Genomic DNA, 23,963 nt, shown 5'->3' with positions numbered 1-23,963 from the left:
AAAAAAATGATAAGTCATTAAATGAACATTTCATCAAATGTGAATGTGACACAACCTGTCCCAATTAAACCGAAAGCCAATACAACCTCTTTTGAAACATCTTCGAGCGGGAGTCGGGAATCTTTGGCTCACGAGCCAGATCTGGTTGTGCGCATGTGCGTGAGATCAGGAAGTAAACCTCCCTCGTTTTCAATTTCGTTTTCCGCATTGTCAGCTAATTTTAGAAACCCTTTTGAGAAGATGGCAAAAAGAAAAAAAGACGAGGAGTATCGTACTTTACAGCAGGACATAAATGAGGCACCGTTTTTTTCTCTAGCTTTGGATGAGTCAGCAGAGGTATGCAATTTATCCCAGTTCAGCGTGATTGAAAGGTTTTGACTATGAAAGGGACACAAGAGGGGAGGATTTATTCAAGTCATTCACTGAGTTCGCTAAAAAAACAATCTACCGATGGATAAACTTGTTTCGGTGTGCACTGATGGTGCATGGTGGGGAAAAAACTGGATTCGTGGCATTCATTTGAGACGCATCCTAAGTTTCTCAACGCCACCAAGTATCAACCAGTCTACAAAGCCACCAGCAAAACCATGCAGCACCAGAAGTCGCATTAATGGTAAGAAGTACTCATCATTGATTAGCAACAGCAAAACAATATTATCAAAAATAATTCAGAGACTTATTATACTTTAAAAGTGTTGAAAGTGTTACATAAAATGCACACATTACTTGTATTTTTAGTTTTAAACATATTTTATGGCTTTCACAGAATTACATTTAAACATATGTGGCATTCATGGCTCTCTCAGCCAAAAAGGTTCCCGACCCCTGGCCTAGAGGGAAGTCTCCAGATCTTATTCACCTTGTTGTTCTTCGTTTTGTGAGAACATTAACTAAAATGGTTATTTGTGGATGGATCAGAGTTTAATTAGGTATCTTACTGAGATATATACACATTGATTATAGGTGATGGTTTTTAAATTCCTTATCGAAGAGCTGATTGAGTAATTGTGGACTTATTGTTGCCTGTAGGTTATGAGATAGCCAGTGAAGGGCACTCATCGTCTTCGGGTATGCTTATGATGTCTCTGCACTGATCAGACATTTTAGTTCAATTTGAACTTGTTTAATGACAGTTCACATAGCATAATCACCCACTCAGGAAGCTTTTGAACCATCTGACCCCAGGAGGCTTTGAGGAATCAAGTGAGGTCCGACCTTCCAAGAACGACAAATTCTTCCACAACTGACAGAAGATCGGAACGGCACACTAAAATGAATCCTGCAATTTTCAACAGTGAGTGAGCATCAAGTTTACGAATTGATTAAGATCCATTCATGCAGAGCAGAGTGTGAGCAGTCCCTGAGGTGATTCAAGGGGCAGACGGACAAGTCGGGGTGACATCTAATAGATCAAATCTTTACGACCGTTAGTTAGGAGAGATGAGAAGGAGACCTGCTACAGCCAGAAGTCTAACTCTCTCAGGCCTGCAGCCCTGACCTCCCCGGGGGAGCGCGTCATATAAACTTTTGAAGTACACCTACTTCCAAGCAAAAGCCAGGTATGTAAGGCAATAAATTGTGACGTTAAATACAAACACGAAAAGCGAGGGCGTGCACGACCCCTGACACGCTAATGATTACTGAGCAGTTATGTCTTCTGTTTTCTCCCCTCGGATGGATACCTGCCAGCCATAACTTGTAGCTTCCCACTACACACAATAAGAAAAGACGCCAGAGCTAGTCTTTGAAGCCGTTTTACATCAGTCGATAAATCCTTTTCATGGATTTGATCCAACTAAGACAAAACGATGCTTGTAACATTTAAAATGATGGGTAAGACATTCCGAAACGTTTTTTCATATGGCAAGTATTTGAGCAATTACAATTACAACATCAAAAGTCCCTGCGGCAAGACGATTCTTGGAAAAGCTTGAGATTGTAGTGAGTGTGCAAACCCGTGTCTAGGAGAGGCTGCGGTTTAGTTTGCAGCTCCCTCTCACGTCTGGAGTGTGAGAGACAGCAAGAGGCAAGCGGAGGGTGTTTCTCCACTACATCACAGCCAAAGACAGCTGACTGGTCAGGATCTAATTGCTCTCAAGTGAGGTCAGCGGGAGGCATTTATCTCAGCGACAACGGGGGATGCGCACACAGTCTCTCTGCCAGAAGCAGGCAAGCAAGCGCTCAGTTCTTTGTTGGACTTGCTGAAGACATTACAACCCAAATTGGTGCCGAAACGGAATACAACTCTGGCAAGTCCTGATATCACAGGTAAGTCGTTCAATTTGGACAATTTTTCTGTTGCTTTCAACTTTCTGGGATGATTTGTGGTGATTCTTGAATAGAAACTAGCAGTGACATAACATCTCACACATCACCACATGCACATTTATTCACGAGAATTGCCACATATTTTCCTACTTAAGCATATTGTATCTGACATAATATATGTGTTTTGTATTCTTAGGATTCCATAACATTTCTTGACATGGGGATGGAATAAACAACATGTAGTTTGACTGAAGACTGAAGCAAAAAAAATACAACATCCTTAACTTTCAGGAGAGTCACTTCAACAAGAAGCCTGACTGAATGCAAGGACTTCCCACTGCAAGAACACGGACCACGAGGTCATCAGTGGAAGTGGCAGAGTTCAGGGGGGTTAACTTGGGCTGAGGGAACGCGTGGCAGATCTCCCATATCAGTATGTTTCTCATTGATCCCCCCTTCATTGTATTATAATGCGCAAATGGATGCTGACATGGAACCTTCCAAATCTGTTCTCGGGACTCTACCTGCACGCAATCTTCCTGCTGGGCAGCGTGTGTGTGGTCTACAGTGACTGCACTCCGGCTCAACTCGCTGCCATCATGAACTGCTCAAGACACGAGCGTCACACAAGGAATTACGACTACATGGAGGGAGGAGATGTGCGGATCCGACAGCTGTTCAGTCGCACCCAGTGGTTCCTGACCATTGATGAAGAAGGCAACATCAACGGCACTCAGGATCCAACTAACTGTTACAGTAAGGATGACCGCTTCATATATATGAAAAAATATTTTACTTGTCAGGAGGACGGGTTTGTCTTTTTGGAGTTAGTTTTACATAAACTGGTTTAAATATGACAAATGGTTGTTTTGTGAAAATGTCCCTGATGTGGATTTAAAAAGTTAGGATGTTGCATGTTTACACTATATTTGAGTAAATGTACATGTACTTGTTATTTACATTAATATTATGATTTTTCAAGAACAGTCTTAAAACAGTCTGAAAAAGTATTTTCGGGTAGGTTTAAACAGTTTTCACCCATTTAAAAAAAAAAAAAAAAAAAAAAAAAAATATATATATATATATATATATATATATATATATATATATATATATATATATATATATATATATATATATATATATATATATATATATACATACATATACAGTGGGGCAAATAAGTATTTAGTCAACTACCAATTGTGCAAGTTCTCCTATTTGAAAAGATTAGAGAGGCCTGTAATTGTCAACATGGGTAAACCTCAACCATGAGGGACAAAGTGGGGGAAAAAAACAGAAAATCACATTGTTTGATTTTTAAAGAATTTATTAGATTAGATATTATTTATAGAGAGCTGGGACCACAGTAACAAAGGTTACTATCAGTAAAACAATGCGCCGCCACGGAATCAAATCCTGCACTGCCAGACGTGTGCCCCTGCTGAAGCCAGTACACGTCCAGGCCCGTCTGCGGTTCACTAGAGACCATTTGGATAATCCAGAAGAGGACTGGAACAATGTGTTATGGTCAGATGAAACCAAAATAGAACTTTTTGGTAGAAACACAGGTACTGGTGTTTGGAGGAGAAAGAATACTGAATTGCTTTCGGAGAACACCATACCACTGTGAAGCATGGGGGTGGAAACATCATGCTTTGGAGCTGTTTTTCTGCAAAGTGACCAGGACGACTGATCTGTCTAAAGGAAAGAATGAATGGGGCCATGTATCGAGAGATTTTGAATGAAAATATCCTTCCATCAGAAAGGGCATCGAAGATGAGATGTGGCTGGGTCTTTCAGCACGACAATGATCCCAAACCCACAGCCAGGGCAACAAAGGAGTAGCTTCGTAAGAAGCATTTCAAGGTCCTGGATGCGCCTAGCCAGTCTCCAGATCTCAACCCCATAGAAAATCTGTGGAGGGAGTTGAAAGTCCGTGTTGCCCAACGACAGCCCCAGAACATCACTGCTCTAGAGGAGATCTGCATGGAGGAATGGGCTAAAATAGCAGCAACAGTGGGTGAAAGGTTGTGAAGAGTTACATAAAACGTTTGGCCTCCGTTATTGCCAACAAAGGGTACATAACAAAGTATTGTATTGAACTTTTGGTATTGACCAAATACTTATTTTCCACCATGATTTGCAAATAAATCATTCAAAACTCAAACAATGTGATTTTCTGTTCCCCCCCCCCCCCCACACATTCTGTCTCTCATGCTTGAGGTTTACCCATGTTGACAATTACAGGGGTCTCTAATATTTTCAAGTGGGAGAACTTGCACAATTAGTGGTTTACCGAATACTTATTTGCCCCACTATATGTATATGTATGTGTGTATATATATATATATATATATATATATATATATATATATATATATGTATGATCAAAACCTGCATCTTACCTATACTTTAGTTACGTATCTATTATTTAAATTTGTTTGATGACTTTAAACAAAAAGAGAGGAAACCACAGAAGGGTGAGAATTTGAAATGCGTTTTTTTAACGCACTCTGTAGTATTTTTGTAGTATAGTACATTTTAAAATCCATTTATGAAAACACTTTTGGCATTGAAATGTTTTTTAAAAAGAACATCAAAATAATTGCAGATTAACCATTTTAGAAATATCGAAATGATTACGGTAATTACCAATGCTGTTAAGTAAGGCTTAACTTCCAACTTGTTGATGGTCTCATAAAATTTGTTAAACACAGTCTAATTAGAACAGGAAGAATCAGAATGTATCAGAAAGTGACAGCACACATGTGAATTTGAGACAGCCTGGTGACGTAATTTTTCTATGGTCCACCTTTTTGGTTGTATGAGATAAACAATAGGGCATCTAATTAGACTCCTCCAGATATCTATTCTGCACTTGTCTGATTCACTTAAATTTCTCTGACATTTGCAATTTGTTGATTCCAAAGATTAAACATCTTAAACTCAATTATTCTTGGTCCATGTCGCTCATCTATAGAAAGTGAATGTAAGTAATAGTAATAATAATATAACCATAATAACTTGGTTGAACAGTCCACACTGTTTATCTCTGCTATGCAGCATTAGTCATAATCATTAAGAGGATTTGGACTGTCAAGGTGCCAGGAGTAGATATAAAAAAAGGTTCTTTATAGTTGTCTCGTGTGTAGCCAGAGTGCCAGCGGTAAAACAAAGCAGGAGGTGGTGGCGGCAGTCTGTCAAAGCATAACAAATCAGTCATGAAGTCAGTGAGCGGCTTCTTGACAAATGCAAGTGACCCCACGCTCACACACTCATGCTGGCAAATTTGTTCAGGCTGATTTACTCTCCCTCAGACATGCTGCGTTCAGAGGATGTTTTGAAGCAAATCCCGGGCACAAAAACTGAGGGAGGAAAAAAAAAAACACGATGATTTTGACAGGACAATTTTCACTATTGTGTTGATGTCAGTCAACAAATAGAAAGAATCTCTAAAGAAAAAAAAAGAAATTGTGATGAATGTCCTATTTTTAGGGGCTGCCGGGTACTCATGCTGAGGATATTTTCAGAAATTATCATTTCCTCCTATCTGACGGTACAGATTTAGCTGGAATGTCGGCATGACAGCAAAAGATCTACAAGAGAATGGAGAAGATGTTTTGGCAACGCTCGGCAACCACGACAGAAACAATGGCTAGCAATTGCACGCAAACAGCAAACCAAGAGCTATTCAGTACATAAACCTTTGATTTGACCAGCAGTGGACACTTAAAAATCCTTCAAAACTATAAAAAAAAAAAAGCCATTATTTCATACAACCCCATTGTGAAACTGAAACAAGCACCGAATTTGGCTCCTGCATTCCAGTCTGGAGGCATGCCTGTGGTGTATGTTTTACAACTTTTTGGACATACAGTTGACTGAGAGGCCAGTTAGCTTTCTGGTAATACTATTAAAAGCCATACTGTAGCAATCATTACTAACATCAAACACATGAATACATTTTATGTGTTGGTTTAGTTTGTTGGGTAGATAGAAGGATTGCAAAATCAATCTGATGTAACTAAATAGTACTGTACGGACATATTAAAAACTGTGATGCTACCCCCCCTAGTCTTCATTAGGGTCGTGTGCCATTTGCAGTATTTAGGTAATAGTGATAGAGTAAATCTGTACAAAAGATCTAAAAATAGAGATATAGCACTTTTGGATGGCCTACACAACAGGCCTCAATGTCAGCTTAGCATGCACTAAAGAGGCAGTAACAGTCAGACTGAGAGTACGGAGCATAAACAACATTCCAAGATTGGGAGACTGTCATCTGTTTGTGATCTAGAAAGTGAGATCAACACTGCATTTCTATTAGAGGTTTCCCTCATTCCTACATCAGTCGCAAAAGTTACTACATCCTACTTTCATGTAACACATTGTTCACTGTAATGTCTATGATGTATGTTTTGCTAAACTAAGCTTTCAGGTTTACTATTTTGTCATGTGTATTGTACATGTGCAGAGTGGAATGTACATTCGGTACACTTGTGGGCTCCCTCTAGTGTGATGTGAAAATATCACTGAGCACAAATGTTCAATTGTAATGTTGATGACTACGTTAATTTTCGGACAATAAATCGCTATTTTTTTCCTTCATTCTTAATCCTGTGGCTTATAGTCTAGTGCGGCCCATTTGTTGATTTATTTGGGTTAATAGGTAACACTTTATTTGACAGCGGTGTCATAAGACCGTCATAATTGTGACATGACACTATCATGGGCATTACTGAATGCTTATGACGGATGTCATTAAATGTCATCCGGCAAATTATGTCACTAGCTCCATTTATGTCCAGCTCGGATCTTTTACATCCATTCAAAAGTGAGATCATTTGCCGGATAACACTTAATGACATCTATTATAAGCATTTATTAATGCTCATGACAGTGTCATGTCATAATTATGATTGTCTAATGAGTCTTATGGCGCCACTGTCAAATAAAGTCTTACCAAATATCATAACTAGCAATAAATGAAACAACTGGAACAGTAACTGAAGAAATAATTGGCACAGACCATGAATTTTGATTGTTATTTACATCTGTAGCGCTCCAATGCATGCTAGGAAGCATGTTGGACAACAACAGTGTTGACAGGAGGTGGCAGCAGAGGTTGACTGTCTCCCCCAAGTGAGCAATGATGGCCAAATGAAGCATCTTGAAGCAATAAAATGGTGGTTCATTTAGTCTTACAGTGTTACCGGTTTTGGTGTAAATATGCCATAATACAGTGAGGACAGCTGCGGTTTATAGTCCAGTGTGGCTTATGTATGAACAAATGCCGTTTTCATGCCAAATTTGGTGGGTGGCGGCTTATAGTCAAGTGTTTTGTTGTATATTTAGACATCTTCTTTGTTATTCTTTTTCTTATGGGTGAGGGCACTGACTAAAATTGCTATTTCTTCGTTATTTGTGGGCGGACCACAATGAAATTTGGTAGGTATACCCTAGGGATGCATCCACATCGATCCTCGGAGCCCGAGTTTTTTTGTCTCAGGGTTGATAAATTAAATAATTAATTAATTACAGACTGATTGTGTCCTGCAGGTTCACGAGTTAGCAAGTAGAGGGCATGCGTGCTCTTCATTTGTGCTTTTCACGTATTTGGGCTGTTCAGGAAGCGATCCACACAGTCGTAGACTTTTGTTCAATTACAACTTGTTCAAACAAACCACATTCAAACTTATGACGAGTGGCTTGTTAGTAGACTTGAGCACTGTCATGTGCATGATGAAAATGACTTTTAATTTCTGGACTGTAACTCCTACAAACATCATGGTTGGTTGTGTTCATTGTTTTGTGTGTCTTTAAAGCGTTTTGTATAGCTGTGGCTGTCGTAATACTGAGGTTTTCTTCCTACATTTGTTCTAAAAGTGCGTAATGTTAAAGTGACTGACAAAAGTACTAAATATTCTCTTTAGAACTAAAACTTAAGCTTTCCTATTCACCGCCTACTAACATAGCTGTACCGTATTTTACTGTTAGGCAATATGTACTTGGAAGCTTGGTATCTTTGAGTTGGCATTGTATGATAGTGGATCTGATGCATAAACTACAACCACAAGAATAATTTGTTTCAAGAATTATCTTTAACACGATTCATAAAAAACAAACAGATAATTGTTCTTTTTAAAGACAGAATTGTTCAATCGCTGACATGGACATACTTTACTCATTGGCTATGTCATGGTTTAATTATCGCTGCTGGCCCAACCATAAAATGCCTCCTGATATTATTGGTTTTATTGCGTCATATTTAATGTCACGTTACTAATGTGCACAGACTAATTAGAACGCAGTTAATATTTTTTAATTCCACCACAATTATGTTTTTATTGCGTAATGAATATACAGTATATGGCATTAGGTGTCCATTTATTGTAAACAAAACAACAGCAACAACAGGGGAAAAGAAGGTACTGGCGGAAACAAATCAAATACGATCAATAATTTGTTATTTGGCGGAAAACACAGAAAATGCTGAAAAAGCAGTTGTTGCTTTTGCACCCCTCTTTAAAATAAACTGCTGTATTTTAAGCCGAAAGAACTGTTGTGTTTGATAGAACAATATGTCTATATGCTGCCATAGCAGTTTCATGGCACATTAAGCCCCCAAACTATTTTTAATTTGTCCGTTTTACCCTGGAGACCCCCGTTTACAGACACCGCACAAACGCCTTTGTTTCAACCCAGCCATAAAAAGAAGGTAAGTAATTATATTTATTATTCGAAATGCCGTCATTTTTAGCTTAGAATAAATGAATAGAAATAGTGTCTATAAATGGGTCACGGATATCTACCTCATAAATATCGCTTAATTGTATTCATTTTTTGTTACTGTCACAATTTTCCCTGATGTTTTAGATGATAAATAATCGATCCAAACACAGATTTTTTTTTTTAATGATTAAAAGGGTAAATTAATGAAAAAGAAAATCTCGACCACTCCTCAATGTCTGCGAATTTTGCATTGCGACCCTTGTTATATTCCCATGTTTCACCTATAAAATCCCCCAAAATTCCGGCTGTGGCCATTCACAGCTGTGTCTTAACACTCAGTGATACATGCGACACAGAGTTTTTGGATCGAAATAAGGTAAGTACGCAATAATATCTTGTTAAAATAAAGGTGTCTTTAATCATGCTCTATCATGCTCTCACCTCGAGTTAGGGTTTAGGGGTTTGTTTTTTTTCTTTTTTCAAATGCTCTCATGTTCAATTTTTTTCTTCCCCCAGAAAATTGAGATTATAAGCTTTCCAATGATGTATCACACATGCATACAGGACAATTTTGAAATTTGTACAAATTGGGGGTCTCAGAGCGGAACTTCAAGCCACCTGAGTGTTTTCCATCATATGTAACAGGAATTTCCCTCCATAGGTTAACAGTCTGATTCTGATCAATAGATTGGATTAACATGCCATGGTGGCGCCATTGCAAATTTGTCATGAAATGCATAATGGACCCTACTGCAATCTAGTATACTCTCTGGTGGTGCAACTGATTTGATGTATTTTCACCGCAAATAGTAGCAAATAAATTACGTGTTCTGTGGGTGTATAACAATTGCTGTAAATATTTTGAAGATCCATAGTTTCACCGATGAAGTCTTAGATATGTTAAACTCGGATTCTTCAGCAAACAGTTAAACACCATGCATACGCTGCAGTCAACAATGCTTCTGGTTGTAAGGCTAACAAATCCGCTGACGTTAATCACTTGTTGTTTACATGAACACAAATCACAACTGTATCGCACGCGTGTGAATACACTTGCAGTTTTCGAGAGCGGGCCTCGACTCTTGCGTGCAAAGCTCGCAAGAGGAGATCGTTTTCTCAACCCCAGGGGGAACAACCCCTAATCTGTCTCCCATATGTGGTTTGGCATATAATTTGTGGCTCGTGTAAGGGCCAAGAAGGTCAACTAACAAGTTTGAATAAAGCCAGAGAGGCATTATTCTGCACGGGAACTTCCGTCTGGTTCTGTTAATTAAGACAAATGACGAGGCAGTGAAGGCTGGATGTCAACAATATCTTACCTGTTCTGTTCTATGTCCCCATTACTGTCTGATAGGCATCCTAGAAATCAGGACCGTGTCTGAGGGGGGCATACTGGCCATCAAAGGCATCAAGAGCCAGCATTACATCTCCATGAACAAAGGTGGACAGCTGCAAGGAAAGGTAAATGTCAACGTCAAACCACGCAATTCCTTATCACAACAGCTGAATTCAAGTTACCGCTTTTTGTCACAGAGGACCTACAACGAAAACTGCAACTTCAAAGAGGTTTTCCTAGAAAACTACTTCAATGCTTACTCCTCAACAAAATGGACTAAAAATGGCAGAGAAATGTTCATAGCGCTGTCTCAGAAAGGACGGCCCTTGCGAGGGAAAAGGACGAGGCGGGAGCATGTCGCCTCGCACTTCATCCCCATGAAATGCAGGGAGGAGGAGAGGAGAACGGACTGAGACAAAAAGACTCAACAAGTATGAATTCACTTACTATATACTGTATGTTAACGGCCATGTAAACTCATCACCAGCTCCGCACCACTCTTCTCAAAGCTGCCATTGGCATTTAGCAGCTTAGACTTTGCAGTTTAAATAGGCATGTCGTAAGAGCAGCCTGCAAGGAAGTTTTTCTGTGTCCAACTAGTGTGCCAGTTTGAGAAGCTTTCCTGTGTCCAACTAGTGTGCCAGTTTGAGAAGCTTTCCTGTTGGATGGTAAAATTTCAACCACACACGGATGTTCATGACAAACTAGGCAGCAAAAAGCCTGTAGCCAGCACTTTTGATGAAAATCAGGAGGACTGATGCCCAGTTTGAGGCTGTTGAACCTCCATTCTTTGCTTGACTAACCGAAGTTTCGAGGTTATTAAAATTCAGTTCAGCCCTTTACATTGACTTTCCAAAGGGTTTGCACAAATGCCTCAGCTAATTGTTTTAATTTTTTTGTCATTGGAGTCTATTGTGTAATTTGTCCAGAGCAAATGCTGTTTCAAGAAACTTGCCATGGCGACTCTAAATAGTACTATACAGATAGTCCCTGGGTTACGACGTAACCGACTTACGCGATTTCGACTTTACGACGCCTGAGTCTTATCGGCCATGCTGTCTCCAGTCCTTTTTTTCTTTTTTTAAGTCCTGTAACAGTACCTAGTTCTTGCCATGTCAGGATCCCCTAATCCCCCAGTAGCGTCGCCGCCGTCCTTCAGTTCCTAACGGCGTCAGCTCCCACTTCCTTGTTCTCATGATGCTGTTGCTGTTGTTAATATTGAGCAACGAGAGATGAGGGCATCCAGCCTGGGGCAGTGGGCTGGTTGACATCCAGCAGGTCAGGCGTGGACGTCCACCTCTCCCAGTGGGGGTCTTGCATCATAGTGCCCGGTGGACGGGGTTCCGCTGCTGCTGCTGCTTCCATCATCTTGCGAGTCTCGATCTGTTTTTTTTTTTTGAGATCGGATGGCAAGAGAGAGGACGCTGGCGACCTGAACGGCAATGATATGCCCCTTCTCTCACCTCCCTACTCTTTCCACAGCACCCTTTTCTCTCGGCAAGGCAGCTTACTCGCGAGTAAAGCTTACAAGTTTTTTATTTTGTTTTTTTTTCTAAGCCTGTATAGTCATTGAACATATCGGCATTTAACACAAGGTACCTCACAATATCTTATTTTTTACTTTATCTAATTAATATGACATATATTACATGATTTTGGACAGTTATTTTGAAGATTAGGGGTTATCATGGGGTACTTAAAGGGTTAATTCCAATTTACGCAGAAATTCGGGTTTCATTGCCAGCCTAGGAACGGAACTCGTTTGCTACCTGGGGACTACCTGTGCATTGGTACAGTGTGCAGCTTCTCAAACTGGCACTAAATGCAGTCAATGGCAGAAAAATGTTCTGCAAGGCAACAAATTTGAACCTTTTTTTTTTGGGTTAGGGAATGAAATACTTTCTTTTCCGGACTATAAAGTTGCACTTTTTTAATTTTAAAATGATCATTTTACAAGTTTAACCATTATTTCACGGACCAAGGAGTATACATTACTCAAAACCAGCAATGAGAGTGCACTCTTGGTTAGTGATTAAGAAGCACTAAGAAGTAGTGGTTTTGAATAGAGTATGCTTATATATAGTATATTAAGTTAATGCAGTATAATAACGATTACAAAGGATGAACAATTTGGAACTGTTGGGTTTAATTTACTAAGCTCTGCATGCGTTTTCATTTTTATTGATTGTTTTTAACGCTCCTACTACAGTAGCGTGCATTTCTCATGCATTATTTCCCTAATTTATTTCTAATCAGACCAGTGTCAAATAAGTCTGTGAATGTTGGGGTTTATTTCGAAAGAAAGGAAAAAGGAGGGTGTTTTTGTATCTGTCATATTTGTTTTTTGACAACTCTTCAGAGGGAGTTTGTATAGCGAAACAAAGGAGCGACAGAAATCTGGACAGTTATATTTGCTCTGGAATAGAATATCTGAAGCCGGGAGCTTCTGTAGAGTAGGAGAATCCAATACAGCTAAATTTGGCTAAAGGTAATAATATACTATCCAAAGCAGTGAGTAAAATTCTGTGCATGCTACGAAAGTTGAAGAAAGCTAACCAAGTTGGCGTTGTTGAGCTGTAACATTGCAGCTTTAAGAGAAAGGAAGCATACATTTGCACTGGCACTGCTTATGAGTGACTGGTTTCGATGCCATTTGTGCAGCTATTCAATTCTTTTGAACTGCTCTTTTGTTCCTGAAGTAATACTAGTGACTGTGTTTAGCTACTTGGCAAAGACAAATGGTGGACAAAACCATATTTACACAAAAATGTGACAGAGTTTTTGACTGGTGTGACTTATATTCCGGAAAATACAGTACTTGCAAAAACTGCAAAGCCAAATCTGTAAATGCTGAAGGCCTCACGTCTAGGAAGCTGATACATGCAATGAAATAGAAAGAAAAGGAGATATATAATGACTTTTGGGACATCCTGTATGCGCAACTATGATACTCAATATGGACAAAGGTCTTAAGACACACAACTTAACACAATGACGACCAATGACAGCGGAAGACATTCAATCCATTTTAACTGGGTGGATCATTGCCAACCCTGCCTGTTAAAATGGATTGGACATCAAGCGCCGTCAATGGCAGAGAATGAGTTAATGAATCAATTAATCAGAATTCGGACTGAACCCAGAGTTCTAAATCTGAGATTTTGAAAAATTCTATATATAAATGTTTCGGAAAGGCATTTTTTGATCCAATATTTAGGATTTTTAATGTATGTGTGTCAGGAAGCACAATAGACCAAACATTATAACATCTTGTCTACAGATAACAATTTACACAACAGCACAATAAAGTACCAACATTAACTTGTTCACAAGTTTATGAACTACAATTCAATGTTATTTTATTATTAAATATTATATTTCTTTATGAAAGATTCCCATGTGTTTTCTTGTTTTCAACACATATTTGAACATGAGCTGAGCACAAGTAATAAAAAGTATTATTTGGTAGTTAATGTGATACACATATCTGACGAACTGTTTCCTGGTTACATCATTGATTTTCAAGACATTGCAATAACATATGAAGTCCTCTGGAGATATTAAAAAAATACTTTTTCTCACATTAGCTGAGATAATCCAATAAAGATGATGCTGTTGATTTTTAGATAATAACATTTTTGGAACACAGCAAAGAAACATTTGGGAAAACTTTGCGTTTCTGCAGACAGATGACCTGATCCCGTCCAGATTAATTGATAAACCAATTAAAGCATAACCAAATATGTGACATTTTAATGCAATTTGTAATTCCACTGAGTTTCGATGACAATGACAACTATAACAGACGTATTGGCAGTGTTCCCACACACTCCATGCACAAACACACACGCATATATGAACACATAGTTTTACCTCTACGGGCTGGGCTCACATCTGGACCTCTGTCAGACAGAGACTGTCAAATTGAGAGAGAAAACCCCTGAAATACATTTGACCCAAACAACATGTGAGCAAGGTAAAGCTGTCTGCCAAGTCACGCAAAGTTAGTCTCCGCAGATAATTTGGAACATACCACAAATGTAAACACATTTCGAATTCAAGGTTGTGTATTCCCTGTAGACATAAGAAATGAAAGAGAAGTGTCAGGAGAGAGCACGCAATGTGGCATCTTTTACACAAAAACTACACATTTATTTATTTACGTCCATAGACTTTATAACCTATTAAAACCTATTATAAACGGGGCGGATTCGTAGAGGGCCTATTTTCAAAAATTCAAATTCAAATGTTTACAAAACCAAAGCTGCTACTGACCTAAAACCAAAACAGGCACCTACCTTAGCCATATATGAGTCTCCATGAGCAGCGGCATCAAAAAATTCAAAGTCGTTCCCTTATAAAATCTCGAATTATTTTTTATATAACACAACTTAAAATGTTCATAAAAGTCTCAGATTTTACACTAGATGCAAAAAAAAATCCCCAAATGCAGGGATAATCACCGATATTTTCAGGATCAATAGCAGTATTTAACATTTATAGGTTTTTGACGAAAATAGCAACTTTTTTTTTTTTTCATTTACAGCAAGTTTTCAACAGCTATAGCAACTTTTTTTTTTTACTGCAAGATTTCAATAGCTAATAATTCACTCAATTTAACATCAGAAACTTAATACTTGCGGAAACATGCAGAATCAATTATAAATAATATGTAAATAGATTATTAATAAATTGTATATAAAAATCACAACTTATTATAGAATAGATAGCCCTTTATTATCATTATGCACTATAAACTGTTAGTGAATGAGGCTACCGGCCACCTGGCGTAAAAGGAGCTTTTCTGGCGAAGATTCTCGTGAATAAATCCTTAAATCCCCAAATTCTTTATAGATAGACGTAAAACAGTCTTGATTCTTGGTTGAAAGCAAAGAAACCGTGCAGTTAGCGTACAATGCTACTATGTTTGCGAAAGAGGCTAGCGGGCGCCTGGCGTAAAAGGAGCTTTTCTGGTGAAAATTCTTGTGAATAAATGCTTAAATCCCCTAATTCTTCATAGATATGGACGTAAAACAGTGTCGATTCTTGGTTAAAGGCAAAAAAAATATTGTAGTTATCGTTTATTTAATGTATATTGACGAAGTACGATGCCACTATGTTAGCGAATGAGGCGAGTGGCCGCCTGGCGTAAACAAAGCTTTTGTGGCGAAAATTCTTGTGAATAAATGCTTCAAACCCTGAATTCTTTATAGATTTGGACGTAAAACAGTCTCGATTCTTGGTTAAAAGTAAACTATGAGGCTAGTCAGTTACGAAAATAAGCTGCCTTCATGTGTAAACAAAGAAGGAAATTCCTGCAAATAAATGCTTCAATCACACATGCATGGCAGAGAAAAAAAAAAACACCACAGGCTGTAATATGAAAATGTTATTTTGAACAGATATGTACAATGGTGGAAGATCGTCTTGGAATGCTCGTTAGCCATGTTATCTGCCTTGGTAACAAGCTGACATTATACAGTAGTATGCTTTACCACCGCTAGACACACTAAACACGCTGGAGTTAATTCTCTTAGCTGGTGGGAAACGTTCATGACAGCATTTACTAACCTTTAATTTTGTATAAAGCGAAGGGGGTAGTGTAGGCATGTGCCTGTATGAGATTCTGACGGTATGATAACCTTATTATAAAATTTCATGGTATTACGGTATTGCTATTAAAGCTTTAAAATGTGTTACTTTGAGATATCTGGGTTAAAAAAAATAAAGAAATTAAAAAAAAAAAAAAAAATTCCATTGAACAGGATTTTTGTTTTTCAAATCATATGAGCAAATTGGAACATAAGATGAAATAAATTTTAAAAATAACTGAAATTTTAGTTACTATATAATATAATATATTATATATAACAATAATACATTTGGAAAAAAAAAAAAGTCCTTTAGGTGAGCCTAAACCCACAGCCACAGCTCAACGTTATTACCATCAGAACAAAAATGAATTATTCTCCAAAAAAAAAAGCACGTGTGTATGACTCGTATCATGTTTACATTATACACACTTTCTTTTCCAACACACAGTTGCCAGAGAGAAAAAAAAAAAACACCACGTTTTATCACCACCAGACACACTAAACACACTGGAGTTATCTCTCATAGCTAGTGGGAAACGTTCATGACAGTGTTTACTAACCTTCAATTTTGTATGAATGTGAAATCATATTGAAGGTATTGCCTCCTCTGGCAGCCACCCTACGCAAACATGTTTCATTTACATGTCGGTTGGCTCTCCTACTCTAAGGAGCGGCCGTCTGTAACTTTTCTGTAGCAGAAGTGTTCCCATACAGGTCGACTTCGTTTTGTTCGATGGGGGAAAAAGTTCAGGTGTTTCACCTCCTCCAGCCATCGTGTAGTACAGCCGACTCACTGACATTGCGCAACAACCAGTGGTGGAGGGTTGCGCCTTGAAGCTGCAAACGAGGGATTTCTCCCTGCATTTTTGGGACATAAAAAAATAGCTAATACCTTAAGGACGGTATGACGGAAAATGTTTGCAGTTTTAAAACTGAAATTTTTGTACCATGGTATACCTTGAAACCGTTAATCGGCACATGTCTAGTTCACATGTGTGCGAAATCATATTGGAGGTATTGCCTCCTCTGGCAGGCACCCTCTGCAAACATGTTTTACATGTCAGTTGGCCCTCCTCCTCTAAGGGGCGGCCTTCTGTAACTTTTCTGTAGCCGAAGTGTTCCCATAAAGGTCGACTTCGTTTTGTTCGATGGGGGAAAAAGTTCAGGTGTTTCACCTCCTCCAGCCACCGTGTAGCACAGCGGACTCACTGAGCAACAACCGGAGGGGAAAGGGTGAGCCCTGCAGCTGCAAGCAAGGGATTTCTACCTGCATTTTTGGGACATAAAAAAATGGTGAATACCGCAATACGACGGAAAATACGGAAAAAACGGTTTCATACCACGGTATACCTTTAAACCAGTAACTGGCATGCAAACTCTATTGTTTAAGGTATTATTTAATGATTGAAATTCACAGTTCTATGCTATCTAAAATAATATTAATAATTTTTATTTATAGAGCGCTTTTGCAGATGCTCAAAGAGGCTTTTCAGTTAAAACAAAGAAACCAGCACACCACACAAGCAGAATAAAACTATAGATAAAACAGAATTATAATTTAAAAGCCAGTTTAAAAAGGTAGATTTTTAGCAGTTTTTTTAATGTACTGTAGGAAGGTGTGAACAGGTGCGGATCGGTTTAAGGCGCGGGTCAGCAACCCGCAGCTCTCAAGCCGGCTCTTTAGCGCTGCCCTCGTAGCTCCCTGGAGCTTTGTTAAAAATGTTTGAAAATGGAAAAAGATGGCGGAAGGAAATATATTTTTTGCTTCAATATAGTTTCTGGAGGATGCTGGGGTGGCGCATGTGATTTTGGGGAACATACTTTTTTACTATACTACAATAAAGTGTAATTGCACATCCACTCAGTGGTTGGCAGTGCCGCCCTCATTTTCAGCGTGTGCGCAATATTTTTGAACCGAACATGAGCATAAAGCATAGAGCACTGAAGATATGAAAAGCTAAGACAAGGAAATATGAAGAAGCGTATGTAGCATTTGGCTTATGGCTTTGACTTTTAGTAAAGTGGGAGAGGAGGAAAGGCCAGTCTGTTTACTTTGTTTGAAAATGTTTGCAGCGGACAGCAGGAAATATTTTTTTCAGCCAAAACGTGCTGAATATTGCCAACAATCCTCCCGCTTTGTCAGTGTTACATCACTAAACCAGCGAGCACTGTCACCACCATATAATGTGGCATACCAAGTTGCTCAGTGCAAAATAACCCCACACCATAAGAAAGGAGCTGATACTGACTGCAGCAAAAATAAAAACTGTCCCTCGTCCAATGACATTGTTGTTTTTGTTTGATTTTTTTTTCTCGGCCTAATTGTTTGGCATATTGTCCTCGTGAGTTAATGTTGCTAATCAATTTGAATTTATTATTACTTATTGATTTTATCAACATTTATTTTTCAGTATTAAACGGTCAAAAAATGTATCCAGAGTGCATTTTTACAGTTTGGATGTGTTTTTTTTTTTTTTTTTTTACACTTTTGTAAGTTGATCTATAATACTTTTTTTCTTTAATATTGAAAAGAACACAGTTATGGAGAGGATTACTTATAATAATAAGAATTTTATATACAAATGATACTACAGTATACAGTGGTATTTACAGTGGCGGCAGAGAGTTGGTGGGGCGCGGAACGTTTACGTCTCTCCTGGGAGGGGGCATAACAGAAAATAATCGAGAAGCACTGTTCTAATATATTAATATTGAAATGAACTTAAACTTGAGGCGGCATCATACTACAAAGTAGTCACGTGGTGCGTCATTCTCGATAGGATGCACTGCTGGGAAAATGAACATTTATTGATGAAGGCTCATCATGTATTTGTAACCAACGTAGTCATTTTGATAATAGGGTAATATAACTAATATAGACTGGGGCGCTGCCAGGGATTTGGGGCCCATTGAAAAGATACACTTTGGGCCCCACCACCAGTGCCAGGACACACACACACACACACATACACCCCCCCCCCACACACACACACAATGTTTATTGCAACTCGGCAACTCGGACCATAACAAACGTAACACAACACAGAGTTCCTGTGTCCGTCAACTATATCTGTTCCTCGGGAAACTCAAACCCAAATAACAATAGTTCCTCTTGTTACAGTAGCGATGCGCTCGTTCCGATTTCCGACTTCGGTCCTCACTTTTATTTTACCGTATCAATCCATGGAAGAAACATTTATTCATCATGATGAAACGAGCAAGTTATACAGCAGCCTTTAAAAGAAAAGTCACGTCTATTTTGTTTTCTCCTAGATTATGGTAAGTTGGAGAAGTTGTCAAATCATATTATTACCGTAAATCTTGTAAGTTTATGGTAATGTTTTGAACTACCAATGTGCTATGCTTGTTCTGTGTTTCACCAATCAGTAAAATGACATTTCTGTATCTGTACACGAGCTCTGTTTCTTGTATTCTTCTATTTATTGATGATAAAATTAGGGTGCGCGTTATAAACGGGTACAATAATTTTCCCTAGATTTTACAAGTAAATTTGGGTTGCGCATTATGCACAGGTGGCCCTTATATTCAGGAAATTACGGTATGTTGCCTTCATTATAAGGCTTATATAAGGCTTCAATTTTTTTGCAGCTCCAGACATTTTTTTTTTTGTTCACTATGGCTCTTTCAACATTTTCGGTTGCGACCCCTGGTTTAGGGAGTGAGTTACATAGGGAAGGGGCCGTAACGGAAAAGGCTCTGTCCTCCCAGGTTTGGTGTGGTATTTGTGGGGGCAGTTCAAAAGTATCAATATTTTGTATGAATAGGTACTTGTTGACAACAACTCAAACAAATGTTGTATAACACGCTTTGCTTTTTCGTCGGCTCTTTTCCCCAAAATATCTTTTTAAAAGTTCACTATGCATAACATTGCATCAGACCTCAAGATGCCTCAGTGCTATTTGCATGTTTGTTTTTTCTTTTGCTTTTTTTTTTTTTTTTTTTGCATCCCCTATACCACAAGAATACTTTCAACAATGCGAGGGGTAAAAGAATTAAAACCGTGTGGGTGTGTGTTGCCTATAAAGATTTTAGGGTCAGCATTTTGTGACAAATAAGAACATTAAATGAAAAATGACGCTTAACCTAACCACATTGAAATGTAATCTGTTTTATTGCTATTGTGGTGCAGATATTCTTATTAAAATATTATAAACGGCTGTTTAAAAACAATTTCATGACTTTGATTATTTACATAACAGGAAAAGAAATATGGTATGAATTAATTTTTTTATAACAATTCGGTCTCCTTGACGTTACCTGCAACACCTCAGCTCAAGAGCGCCTGGCTGTGAAGTTTAATTGGGCTTTGTGGTTACATACTGAGGTTATGAAAAAAAACACATCATTGATTAAAATGGTTAGCCATCCGCTTGATATTTGCACAGAGGTATCAAGGCAGAACACCACATGTGGTCTGTATTACCGACTGCACGTGCAGACATCGGCAGTCTGATAATATGAGCAGCACCTTGGGAAAGGCTGGTGGCGGGTGGTGATCTTGGGGGGTGGGGGGCTTAGGGTTGTAAAAAGTACTAGAACAACGTAGAGGAAATCTAGAGGGTCTCGTGCGATGTGGGGAGGTGGTCCTGGGCCATTTTAACGAAAGGGGGAGTTGAACTGCCGAAAACCTTTTCATTGAGGAATATCTGGTTATCCAAGCACGGGGATTCCACTATTTCACTGAAAGAAAGAAAATGCTCTTTCATGTGGGAAATGATCATTTCCTCCATTTCCTCCCCCAGCACTACAGTCAAGTTACACAAGTACTTGCTATTAATGAATTGTGATCTGGAGTAATTGACATAATTTCAGTTTAAATTGCCCAGTTCAATTTGCTATATAAAACAGTTTCAATGGACATTAGATAGGATGATGGGCTTAGTATTTAGAAATAAACCTCTGAATTGATTCATTCATTAAATTCAGTTTATGAAAAAAGTAGCTGAAATGTCTGAGCGGCGAGAGCTATAACTTCATATTAGATCAATTTTAAGGCCTTATCCAGCACACATCTGCTTGTTATGAAAACAACTGTTTCATTTTATAATGAAAAGTGAAGAAACGAGCCATCTTTCAAATATATGACATAGAACAATCTGTTTTACATCAAACCAACATCTGGAATTGAGAAAACTGTGAAATGATTTTTAACACTTTTCTTTAAATTACATTTTGGATTATGAAGGACCCAAGAGAAAGGAAAATAAAGATGATTTTTGAGATAAAAAGAGAAAAAAAACAACAACACAAAGCAAGATTTCAACTAAGCAGACTTGCACATTAGGATATTTCATAAGTGTAATATGGTCAACTTAAAATGAAGAAGCAATTAAAGTTCCAATCTTTTGAAGTGTTTTGTGATAAGATCGAAATGGGAGTGCATTCTGGTTGAAGTGCGTGGTCTTTGATTTGATTGCAATTGCATTTGCAAGTGAATTCATACTGCAAACGGTCAGTTTTTTACATTGGTCACGTTGTGACGTCACTACGTGCCTTATTATGCACGTGCTTACCGTCTTGATTCTTCATTCACACCCACTAATATCAGAAGAGCTGAGCACTGAGAAAAGTTGTCTGGAGGTTGCTATTTCCTAGTTCTTAAAGGGATCCTCTATTTTTAAGACAAGTGATTCTTAAAAGATAAATGTTAGTATGAGTTATAATAATGTGATATTAAAACCCCTCTTAATGTTTTGTTTTAATAAAGTTTGTAAAATTATTTTAAGTGATAGGTTGCCATTCTTGTTACGTCGCAGTGCGTGACGTCACCGGGCCCGTTGCCGAAATTCCACAGTGTCACTCTTTAGCTTTCCCAACATGTCATCAGTTCTACCCTTCCTATTTGAACCAGATCTGAAAAGTGAAGAGCAGAACAGCACTGTCGGTCGTTCACAAGACGAGCTTCAGGGAAAAATGCGTGCAGCAAATACCTGATAAGACAAAAGTTGGGCAAAACTGGTTATGCAGTCGCTGCAAGTGTGTCTCAATGGCAACAAAGCGGGAGAGTGCTGTTGGGAACTCCGGTTGGGAGCGAGAGTGTATGCTGTTGGGAACTCCGGTTTTATTAGCAGTTTTTCAAGGTAAGCATATTGCGTTTTCAAACTTTTCGATCCCAATATAATTACTGTATGTAGATTGTTAGCATCCAGAGCTGTCGTGTGCTTTACATACAGTATAGGCCAAAGAGCACACCTTGTGTAATCCATGTCTTGTACATTGTAACGCGTGGTAGGTAGGATACGTGTATAAAAGTACCAAAAAGGGGAGAAGCTTCCACTTATGCATATTTATTCACAAAAAATAATATTTCCACCTTGACCACTCTTCACTTGGGAGCTCAACAGTACGCAAACACGCGTTCCCTGACGAACTCCAACATTGTTGTAAGGTCCACGTCAGAGTCACTGTCGTCACTGTAGCGCGCCATAGTGCTTTAATTATTTAGTATGATTTGGGGAAAAATCCCTGGAAGAATAGTCAGCAAAAAAGATAGCAATAGTAATCCAAATCCGCGTTTTTTTACTCACTCGAAGATCCAGGAATTAGACCGATCCCATGGCAATGTTGCAGCCGCGATCAGGCCGTCGATTCCACATAATAGACTGATCCGAAAAGCCGCTGTGGGACCGACGAATCAAAAAAATGGACAGATCCGAAACCAACATTGCAGACGCGGAGAACTGATTAGTAGTGTTGTCACAGATTACTTGAAAAAGTAATTTCTGATTACGCTTCAAAAAAGTAATGTAGTTACTTTACTGATTACTTAGTTATTAAAGTAACTAAATTAAAAGTAATTTATCGGTTACTTTTTTTAAAACCAATTTTTCTCCCTTTGCCGCCTCAACATAAGAATGACAACAGAAAAATGTCATCGCATGTAACTGACTTTCCGATAATTGAATTTAAAGGGGAAGATCAGAATTTTTCACATAAGGCTTAATCTTCGAGTTAGCGGAGGTAGTCGATGGAGTTGATTTCAACCACCATTGACTCGTGCTAGCTGAGCCACTCCGGAGCACTGAAACTAACAAATAACTGACAAACTGCATGGAATTTGTTGAAATCAACTCCACTGACTAATTCAACCCCGTGATGTCAAAGATTAAGCCTAATGTCAAAAATTCTGAATTTTGGGTTAGGGTTAACAGCATATCAGTGCCAATGTAAAACAATTCCAATTGACTGCACAATAATCAACAACACACAAATGAATTGCACAGTGCAATAAACACAAAGGTGGGGGCGGGCACGGATGCGCTCACACAACCCAGAAGTACGCGTTCACACACACCGTCAATTTAGCCACAAATTGGCGGCAACTAAGCCCTTTACACTCACTGGGACTTACAACACTTCTCAAAGATGCAAAATGAACACGTCACCTCATGGCATTATTGTGCAACACAAATATGATGTAAACAAGCAAGAGCAACGACTACCCCCCCCCGTTGCAACGGCAAAGCTACGAAATGGCCGCGAATTTGGTGGTTCCAACCTATCGCTGGAACCCTCCAGAATGAAGGAAAAATACTCACGTTCATTCATGGACGCACACAGATCAACATTCCCTAATACATCTCAACAGGTGCCTGCACTCAGCTGGAATGTACACCCGCGCTGGCACACGCCTTTCTCAGTTCCAAAACACTTAAGCCTGAGTTATACTCCCGCGTTGCGGTGACGGCGTAGCGACTACGGCGTCATTCGACATTCGATAGTTCTGCGGTGAGGGAACGCGTTGCTCTGTAATTCACCGCCAAGCCACTAGAGGGACGTGGCGTTATGTTTGTACGGTTTTGGGGCATGCTTGTTTACTTCCGCTAGTCGGAGAAAAATAAACAATGCAAGATGGAACTCTTGAAAGTAAATATTCTGCTCATCAACACTGAATAAATATGGAACATACAAATGTTGACGGGCAGGCGACGCAGAAGACGGTTTCGAGGCGGTCTGGCCGACTTTTGATGCCGCACAGAGAGTTTTAGACTCGGGTGGAGAGAGCTAGC

At 38.9% G+C, this 23,963-nt stretch overlaps 1 protein-coding gene across 2 annotated transcripts; it reads left to right on the top strand.

The window, feature by feature from the left end:
* Positions 1–2,068: 2,068 nt before the first annotated feature.
* On the top strand, positions 2,069–13,825 carry fgf7 (fibroblast growth factor 7). Of its 2 annotated transcripts, none has more exons than XM_057843614.1 (4): positions 2,069–2,268; positions 2,560–3,024; positions 10,358–10,464; positions 10,537–13,825. In XM_057843614.1, the coding sequence occupies exons 2-4, from the start codon at positions 2,739–2,741 to the stop codon at positions 10,750–10,752; spliced, it is 609 nt and encodes a 202-aa protein (XP_057699597.1). In that variant the 5' UTR covers positions 2,069–2,268; positions 2,560–2,738; the 3' UTR covers positions 10,753–13,825. The 2 variants fall into 2 exon arrangements, with proteins under 2 accessions (XP_057699597.1, XP_057699512.1); XM_057843529.1 differs by having other exon boundaries at positions 2,465–3,024.
* Positions 13,826–23,963: the final 10,138 nt, after the last annotated feature.

This window comes from Corythoichthys intestinalis, chromosome 1 (assembly GCF_030265065.1).
Source record: "Corythoichthys intestinalis isolate RoL2023-P3 chromosome 1, ASM3026506v1, whole genome shotgun sequence".
In the NCBI taxonomy this organism is placed as follows: domain Eukaryota; kingdom Metazoa; phylum Chordata; class Actinopteri; order Syngnathiformes; family Syngnathidae; genus Corythoichthys; species Corythoichthys intestinalis.
The sequence above is the reverse complement of the archived record's forward strand: the minus strand, read 5'-3'. Positions and strand labels throughout refer to the sequence as shown.